The sequence below is a fragment of the Palaemon carinicauda genome, chromosome 20 (assembly GCF_036898095.1).
Source record: "Palaemon carinicauda isolate YSFRI2023 chromosome 20, ASM3689809v2, whole genome shotgun sequence".
In the NCBI taxonomy this organism is placed as follows: Eukaryota; Metazoa; Arthropoda; class Malacostraca; order Decapoda; family Palaemonidae; genus Palaemon; species Palaemon carinicauda.
Window position 1 is genome coordinate 73,218,494 of NC_090744.1, and position 10,522 is coordinate 73,229,015.

The 10,522-nt window shown below is 37.9% G+C and overlaps 1 protein-coding gene across 1 annotated transcript; it reads left to right on the plus strand.

Moving 5' to 3' along the window:
• The first annotated feature begins 6,424 nt into the window (after positions 1–6,424).
• On the plus strand, positions 6,425–6,883 carry LOC137659890 (uncharacterized). Its single transcript, XM_068394666.1, has one exon. The coding sequence runs from the start codon at positions 6,425–6,427 to the stop codon at positions 6,881–6,883; it is 459 nt and encodes a 152-aa protein (XP_068250767.1).
• Positions 6,884–10,522: the final 3,639 nt, after the last annotated feature.

Consider the following 10,522-nt stretch of genomic DNA (forward strand, 5'->3'; position numbering starts at 1 on the left):
AGACAGGACCTCTTTTCATTGCCGAAAGTGGAGAAGCTTCACATATCATCGCATGCCTTTCTTTCTAGCGAGAAGGAGGGGAGAGCTTATCCGCTGGAAGCGAGGAAACCTAATTTTCATCAAATGAAAGAGGTTCTTACGCACTCTAGTGATCACTATCGTAGAGTTGAGGAGAAGGTGGATGTAAGCGAGTGCACTGGCTTGCCTCGCCAATCAACCTTTCTTCAAGGTCGTTCCCCTCGCAATCGTTTACCTCGTGGTCATTCACCCCGGGAGCGCTCACCTGGGAGAGGATTGGGACGTCTCCTCCCCCCTCCCCCACACAGCCAGTGCGATGGGAACCATCCAAACGCAGGGAGACTAAACTATCAGGTAACTTGTTAGCCAAGAATGGACCTTGGTTTAGAGACCTGGTGAAAGCGCTTAAATAAGATATGACAATTTCCAGCGATCCTCCAGCTGCAGTGGCAAAGGTTTCTGTTACTTACTTATTTTGGCGGCTGCTTTCACGGTCCCATGCAGCAGGGGAACTCCACTCTCTAAAGGACCTTCACTGTCATTATATCTTGTTCGTTCCGAGTATTCAACGTTTCATATCATGTATTGCTCATTTACTGTTGAATCGCCACTGTCATACGACTCATAGAATAAGAAAGTCTTCTGTTTCCTCTTGAAAGCCTTAATGTCTTCATTCATACAGATGTCTCATGTGAGCTTATTGTATAGTCTTGGAGCCGCATATTCAAAGTCTCTGGAGCCTACGGTAGACATATATCTAGGTTCCAATAGTTTGAAACCATCTGTAACTATTCTCGTGTCGACACGATTTGTTGGCTGTGCAATATGTAGCAATTCTCTTAAGTATTTTGGATGACCGGTTCTAATAACTTGGTAGGTTATTGTACATACTTTAAATTCAATTCTCGCTTTAATCGACAGCCAGTGTAAATCAATTAGCATAAAGGTGATCCTTTTTCCAGGTGGGATACCTTTTATCAATCTTGCTCCTCTGTTTATTATGTTTTGTAATTTGTGAAGTTGTACTTATGGTAAATCTGTTATAGATGGAGTTACAGTAGTCAATCCTGATGATAACACAGTTTATCACAAGTTTCTTTACAGAATTTTCATCCACGTACTTATTTATAAAAACAATATTACTTAAATGATAACCAACAGTTTTTACTACATTATTTATTTTGTCATTGAGAGACAAGTTACCGCCAAGAAATACACCTAGATCAAATTTAGTTGCATTCACCTCACCTATCAGTTATCACCTAACTGGCACCTCACACACTGGTGACCACGAGAGTGACCAGCTCCTTCCCGCCTTACCCCTCGATACTGTGTCTTACTGTTTGATGGTGCCATATCAGTCTACCTACGTATGCCTAACATTGCACCTGGAAGTTTTCCTTCCAGAACTTCACCGCACGCCCACAGTTCCCGCCAAACACAGTATTTATCCCCATATCAAAATGACAGGGACCCCATTATTCACCAGGTTCAGGCATTTGCCACCAAGTCGTTTGGCAACCGCTAAACAAACGTTTGCTAAAATGGAAGAAGTGGACCTTTACCAAAAGGCCTCAAGCACATGCTTCATCATGTTTGTGACATTCTTCCTAGGAAGATGCTGTATATAAACTCGATGATTTTTTAATAAAGCTTAGTTGCATTCACCTAGCCTATAAGTCATCACCTAACTGGCACCTCACACACTGGTGACCACGAGAGTGACCAGCTAGTCATGCCTTACCCCTCGATACTGTGTCTTACTTTTTGAATGTGCCACATCATCAAACCTATGCATACCTAACATTGCACCTGAAAGTTTTCCTTCCAGAACTTCATCGAATGCCCACGGTTCCTGCCAACGCAGCATTTATCATCATATCAAAACGACAGGGACCCTAGTATTCGCCAGATTAAGGCATTTGTCACTGAATTGTCTGGCAGCCACTAAACAAACATTTGCTAGAATGGAAGAAATAGACCTTTGCCAACAGGCCTGAAGCCCATGGTCGTCACCCTTACACATCCTCCTGGAGAAAGATGGCTCTCTGCGTCCATATGCGGATATAGGCGCCTCAGTATGCAAAGAACCAGATCCCTACCACCTTTCAAACATTGCTAACGTAACCTCCTACTTGCGCAAAGCGAAGCTTTTCTCTACGCTTGACCTTCTGAAGGGGTATTATCGTGTGCCCATAAACCCAAAAGACATCCCCGAGATTGCCATCCCCATCCCTTTCAGTACATGCAGCTTCATTTCCCGTTTTGGTCTTCGTAATGATGGGGTTACTTTTCAACGCTTCATGGATGGCATCTTAGGAGACCTGCCCTTCTGTGTATATTACATTGACAAGATTCTTGTGTTCTCTTCTGCCAGAAAGGAACACCTCCGTCATTTAGGTATCTTGCTTGAACGCCTACAACAGAACGGCCAATGAAATATCGTTCTTTGGGCACCGCATCACTCCTGAAGGAGTCCACGTCTACCCTCAGAAGGAAGCAACTGTTCAGAACTTCCCTGTGCCATCGAAATTTAAAACACTGCAAGAATTCTTGAACATAATCAAGTAATCGAGTACCCTGCTTCTCATAAGTCCTGCTATCAATGTGGATGTCATGAGATTCAGGTAATAAAAGTTTGTGGTAGGCATAACAACTTTTATTTGTGTTCGATCTACCGGAATCCAGACATAGATGATTCTATCTTCGATTGTCTTCTTATCATTATGGCTAAGATACAAGAAGATGATAGAAAGGCTTCTTTTGTCTTTGTTGGTGATTTTAATGCTCACCATAGGGAGTGGTTAAGTTCTATCTCTCCTACCGATCGCCATGGCTTAAGAGCTTTAGACTTTGCCTCTGAATCAGGCTGTGAGCAAATCATAAATGAAGCTACTCACAGGTCTGGTAATTGCTTGGACCTCGTATACACTGACTCCCCTGGCGTTATAAGTAGTAAGGTTGGTTCTCCAGTCGGGACATCTGATCATGGCTTGATTTCATTATTAGTGAAGACTGAGCAGCCTGTCCCTGATATATCATATTCTTGTAAAATTTATATGAAATCCCATGTAGACTGGAATGGGATTTTACATGATCTTTTGTGCTTGAATTGGTCACAATTATATAATAGTGTGGATCCTGTTGTCCCTTTGAATGAGAATATAGTCAACATAATTGATAGGCGTATCCCTTCTCGTGTGCTAAGGTACCGAGTGAAGGACAAACCGTGGTTCAATGATGATTGTAGACGTGCTTATTTGGAGAAACAGGAGGCCTATCATCTTTGGAAGGGTAACAGATCAGATTTGACCTGGAACAACTATACTCAGCTTCGAGCTTTTGCTCAGAGAGTACAATTTAACCATAAAAGAAACACTTTCTGGTACAACTCAGGAACATAAATGGTGGTCTACCCTTAAATCTGCACTCTTTGGTGTAGATGCAACAGTTCCCCCTTTACTTAAAACAGATGGCTCAGTCACTCACTGTCCAAAGGAAAAGGCAACCCTTTTGGCTGATGTTTTTGACAGTAAACAGAGTAATGAAAAACTTGAACTTCCTCATTCCTGTTTTCCTGAGGCTAAACTAATTAGTTTAGCTTTTCGATCTCGTGAGATTAAAGCTCTGTTGGTGGACCTTGATGCTTATGGAGGTGTAGACCCAAATGGTATTTTTCCTTTGTTTTTTATAAAGACAGCAGATTTCTTAGCTCCAAAGTTATCTGTTATTTTGCGCAAGTTAGCAAGAAGAGGAGCTTTTAGCACTAGTTGGAGAATTGGTAATGTTACTCCTCTATGTAAATGTGTTTGTGTTAGCTCAAGTCCCACTGATTACCGACCAATTTCCATAACTCCCATATTATCTAAAGTTTTTGAACGTCTTCTGGCAAAACGTCTTAATAGGTTTGCTGAAGGTAATCATCTACTCCCTAGTTTGCAATTTGGTTTTCGTAAAGGCCTTGGAGCATGTGATGCCCTTCTTACAATCTCCAATGCTGTACAGAAATCCCTTGATTGTGGTCGGGAAGTTCGTATGATTGGCCTTGATTTTAGTGCTGCCTTTGACCGTGTTAATCATGAGGCCCTTGTTTTCAAACTGAAACAGTTGGGAGTGGGTTGGCCGTTTCTTAGCATTATTATTGATTTTTTAAGTAATAGATCTCAAAGAGTTGTTGTTGATGGGCACCATAGTGATTATAGGAATGTGATATCCGGTGTTCCACAGGGTAGTGTTCTTGGCCCATTACTTTTCATACTATATACACATGACATGTGGTTTTGCCTAGAAAACAAGCTTGCTGCATACGCAGATGATGCTACTCTCTTTGCCTCAATTCCATCCCCTGAATGTAGATCTAGGGTTGGTGAATCCCTTAATAGAGATTTAGCTAGAATTAGTGCATGGTGCAAATTATGGGGTATGAAGTTGAATCCTAACAAAACTCAAAGTATGATTGTAAGTAGGTCAAGGACGGTGGCTCCTCAACATCCGGATCTCAGTATTGATAATGTTTCTTTAAATATGTATGACTCTTTCAAAATTTTAGGTGTGATTCTCGACAGTAAATTTACTTCTGAGAAACATATAAGGTCTGTGTCTTCTTCAATTGCACAAAAAATAGGCTTATTGAGAAAGTCTTTCAAGATTTTCGGTGATCAATCTATTCTGAAGAAGTGTTTTAATTCTTTCATTCTACCTTGTTTTGAGTATTGTTCTCCTGTCTGGTGTTCAGCTGCTGATTCTCATCTTAATTTGTTGGACAGAAACTTACGGTCTATTAAATTTCTTATTCCTGATCTAGATATTAATCTCTAGCACCGTCGTTCAATTAGTTCATTATGCATGTTGCATAAGATTTTTCATAACTCTGACCATCCTTTACATTCAGATCTCCCTGGACAATCCTATCCTGTTCATAATACTAGGCAGGCAGTTAATTCTAATAGCCAGGCCTTCTCCATCACGAGGCTCAATACTACGCAGTACTCTAGAAGTTTTATTCCAGCTGTTACCAAGTTGTGGAATGATCTTCCTAATCGGGTGGTTGAATCACTAGAACTTCAAAAGTTCAAAGTTGGAGCAAATGCTTTTTTGTTGACCAGGCGGACATGAGTCTTTTTATAGTTTATTGATGACATATTTGTTTTTGATGTTGTTAATAGTTTATATATGACATGTCTGTTTTGACGTTGTTACTTATTTTAGAATGATTTATTGTTAATTTGTTCTCTTCATTTATTTATTTCCTTATTTCCTTTCCTCACTGGGCTATTTTTCCCTGTTGGAGCCCCTGGGCTTATAGCATCTTGCTTTTCCAACTAGGGTTGTAGCTTGGATAGTAATAATAATAATAATATTATCACCGTTTCCTTTCAGTTATTACTCCCACAGTTGCCCTCCTCTACGCCTCAATCCAGGGCATGTGAAAAAACCTGAAGTGGGGTCCCATTCAAGAAGCGCCCTTCTGCAAAGCATTAAATGTTCTATCAACTGCTGCTGCTCTCACATCTCTTGTGCCATATTCACCTCTCCTTTTCTCCACCGAGGCCAGGGACGTCGCTATTGGTGCAGTACTTGAGCAGGTGGTTAACAGCTAGCACCGCCCATTCGCCTTCTTCAGTAGGAAAACTGCCCAAGGCAAAATATGGCTACTCTACCTAGGACAGCAATTTCCTGTCAGTGCACTTTGCTTGTCCGTAATTATTGTCCCTTCTTGGAAGGTATGCACATCATTATTCACACAGACTACATGCCTGTGGTGCATTCCTTCGCCCAACAATCTGACGCATGGTCCGCCCGTTAACATTGCCCTCTCTCTGCTGTGGCTGAATACAATTGCACCCTTCAACATGTCCCTGGGAAAATTAATCTCGTTGCCGATGCCCTTTCAAGAAGCACATTGGCCGCCATTCACCTGGCATCGGATTTCAACGCCTGGGCAAAAGCCTAACGAAAAGATCCAGAGTACCTACCATGTAGGACATCCTGCACATCCCTCCGTTGGGAAGACGTCCCCCTCGGCAACTCCAACGCCGCCCAGTTCTGTGACGTATGTACTGGTAGACCTAACCATGGATATGTGCTCCCATTGGCCAGGAGGTGTTTGGTTTAATTCATGGCCATTCACATCCCCCGTACCGATTTAATACACAGCTTCTGAAGGTTAAGTTCATGTGGCAAGGCATTACTAACGATGGTAAGGATTGAGTCCACACCTGTACTTCATGCCAAACCTCAAAAGTACATCAACACACGGATTCAGGAGTGGACACCTTTCCTCAGCCTTAATGTCATTTTGCTCACATTCTCGTCGATTTAGTAGGCCCCCTACCCACATCGCAAGGACATGTGTTACCTGTTTACCATCATTGACCACTCCACTTGTTAGTCTGAAGCCATTTCCATGGAAACTACAACATCTACCTCATATACTTCAGGCTTACTCTCAGAGTGGATAGCGAGATTTGGCATACCTAAGCATATCACTTCTGATAAGCATGCTACTTGCCCCTCTCAATTGTGGATGTCATTAGCAAATATCCTGGCCATCACCCTACATCAGACAACCGAATACATCCCTGCTGCAAACAGAATGGTTAAATGTTTTCATTGCACCATGAAAGCAGCTTTGATGTCCCACTGCGAGGTCACCAAGTGGTTTACTCAGCTTCCTTGGGTCCTCTTAGGATTAAGAACTACTTCTAAAGATGCCCTGGATGTATCGGCAGCTGAAATGGTGTATGGCGACCCGTTGGTCATCCCTGCTGGATTTTTTTCGTCTACAACCTCCTCCAATAATCTCCAGTGCCTACATCACGTTGTAGGAAAATTTACGCTTTTCTGCCCGAATTATAATTTGTAGCCCCAGCAAAGCAACACATACCGACAGATTTGCGCCCAGCCACGCACGTTTTCCTGTGGAACGACAATAGCAAGAAACTGCCAATAGCCCCATACACCGACCCTTTTCTCATAATCCGTCATACGCAGGTAGTAATTCTAAATAAGTATGTATGGCAAAGAAGACTGAGTCTTCAGTTACCGATTAAAACCTGCATATCTCCTGCCAAATGTCCCACCTATAGTAAGCCTCTCTAAAGTAAGGTGGCTTATTTCACATGTAAGTGATTTTTAGGTGGGGGTGGCTGAAGCCACGTACCGCACGTGTTTTACACATGCTTGCGCGATGTAAGGTTTTTTTTTTCTTTTTTTCATCTTAGCACTCGCTCTTCCGTGCACTTTTAATAGACCAACCAGTTTCATCATGTTAACTCATACTTTATCGTGTCGGAAGTCACGGTATATAAACTCGATGATTGTTTAATAAAGTTTAGGTGCATTTACATTACTACTCAGTTATCATCTAACTATCACAGTATATGTCCGTAAGGACAATGCTCTATTATTATTTGGTTTCGTGTGCTGTGAGTATTCTTTGGACCTTGTGTAATATTGTAAATACATATATTAAATCTTAAATATAGTTGTTGATATAGTTTGCTGGTTATCATTTTCCTTTGCTGTTACTGTTTTGCTATTCTTTGGTAAAACATTTATGTACATTTTAAATAATCGAAGGTGTATAATAGCTGATCGCAGCAATCATTTAAGTAGAATTTTGCACATATACGTTGTGTATGATAGCTGAACGTAACATACATAAATGTTGAAAGCAAACGAAAGTTTGTGAAAAATCTATAATTAAGATTTCATAGAAAATGAGAGGCAAGGAAATCCTGTGTAGATGTTAGAAGTGACTAATGCTTGGAAAGTTTTCCTATAGAAGGTACTAATACATAATTCTCAAGTTAAAGGATGAATAAGGCGGTTACCTGTGTTAACCATCTCTGGTGACGTCTCTTTGTAGGGAAAATTACTTAATGTTGTGAATAAAGTTTTATTGCAATATATATATATATATATATATATATATATATATATATATATATATATGTATATATATATATATATATATATATATATATATATATATATATATATATATATATATATATATATATATTTATGTATATATATTGTCTTTCTATGCCACTTTATAGCCACTAATTTTCTCAGTTCATCAATCTATCGCATTCTCTCCCTTCCCTGCTTCTTTTGCAATCTCTGGGACCTATTCTGTTACTCTTAATGCCCATCTATTATCTAACATTCTCATTATATGTCATACCTTTTTATTACATGTTGTTAGAACAACTTCTATTTTAGTTTGCTCTCGTATCCATGTTGCTTTTTTTCTTTAGTGTTACTCTCATCATTATTCTTCCCACAGCTCTTTGAGTTGTAAATAGTCTATATTTTAAGGCTTATGTAAGGCTCTAAGTTTTCTGTACATTAGTTAATACTGGCTGGACCGTCAGATTAAATACATTTCTTATTAGAGAAAGTGCGTTTTACTTATCATAATATAATTTATTTTACCAAAAGGTCTCCATCCTAGGCTTATTATTGTTCTAATTTTTGACTAATGTCCTTGGGAAATGCTTACTGTCTGTCCTTAGTAAGCATATCCATTAACAATCTTTGGAGGTTTGTCTATAGCTCTTATTTGTTGTCTGCATTTTTATTGAATATTTTCTTTATTTTAGTCATATTTATTTTCAGTCCTGCATTTTGTTTGCTCTTTTCAAATCTGTTATTATCTTATGTAATTCCTCCCATGAATCACAAAACAAAATTATGTCATCTGTTAGGATGTTCCCCATTGATGTTAATTCCTAAACTTTCCCAATCTGAATTAACCCCACCGCCCCAAAAAAAACTCTTTTGGGAATGTTGAGAAGAACACACACACACACACATATCTATATATATATATATATATATATATATATATATATATATATATATATATATATATATATATATATCTATATATTTATATATATATATATATATATATAGATATATATATATATATATATATATATATATATATATATATCTATATATATATATATATATATATATATATATATATATATATATATATATATATTATATATATATATATATATATATATATATATATATATATATATCTATTTATCTATCTATCTATCTATCTATCTATCTATATATATATATATATATATATATATATATATATATATATATATATATATATATACATATATATATATATATGTGTGTGTGTGTGTGTGTGAATTAGGAGAGTAATACAGAGGCCACAAAAAAATTTTGAGAGAAAGAGTAGATAAGTGTAATGATGAGAGAAGGCATGACTGCAGATATTACTACCAGTAAAAAAAAAAAAAAGAAAAAAAAAAGCAGGTATGTAGTTGCGCTTTTAGGTGAATTAGAATAAAAATTTTAGTGGTAAATTTAAGAAAAACGATTTTGAAGGGAAGGAAGCTATCCTTTAAGAAATTACTTAAAGATCTGAGGGTTGACAAAATATGTACTGAGTTTTATAAGTGGTTTCTCAATGATAAGGATAGCGTTCAGTCACATCTGAATAATGCAATATTTGTAAGGAAGGATTATACAGCATGTTTAAATCTTTTCAATGAGAAGGAATTTGTAGATGCATCAGGGCTATTATAAGCCAAGTAAATAAGGCGTATCATCAGCCAATGGAAATACGTGAAATGCGGTATTTAGATATCATTGCAAAAGGGTTTGCTAGTCCTTGTAAAGTATCTTTGGTTAAACGGTTGATTTCAAGCATTTGGGTGTTAGGAATAATGCCTCTTTTATATAACAGTAAAGGTACTGTATTGTACAAACAGCTGTTATAAGATTTGTTCTAGGTGATATATTTAACAGCATCCAAAGCAATGATAACGTAATAAGTTATACTAACTATTTTTTCTTTTTGCGCCCATGAAATTGAATTTTTTTTATTTGACTTTGAATTCTATGGAGGTGTGTAGCATAATAACATTTGATTTCACTTAGCAACTACAATGCATGTTATTAATCATAAATTAGCTAAAGAGGTTACCTTTATAGGTATTGGGAAATCAGTAATGCTACTCCATTTGGTAAACTTGCCTGGGGCAGCCCTAACCTGTCAACTAACTCTGGGATAAGAGTGATAACCCTCTTGAAAAAGTTGATAACTTCAGCAAGAAACTAAAGGTATTGTAGCAGGGAAGGACAAGTAGTTAATTTGATTTAATTTTGTCGGCGCGCGTCTTTTTATTTATATAGGTTGATTGAAGCATACTAACCAAAAGATCCAATTCTACAAAATATGAATGAATGGTCCCCTTTGTGAAAGGACATCCCCTGCTGGTCTTGAAAGAAAATGATACCAAAATCAAGAAGGATGATTTTCTTATTGTGTATAGCCGTTTCAAGTAACGTTCAAGTATACACATTTAGAATAAGGCTTTTGTATGACGCTGACAGTTGTTTATCGACTTCACTTACATTCACTGTTTCATGCTGGATAAATGACACAGTGTGAAGAAAGGCATTTAGTTCTATTATTGCTTATTTAGATGTAAATTACGTA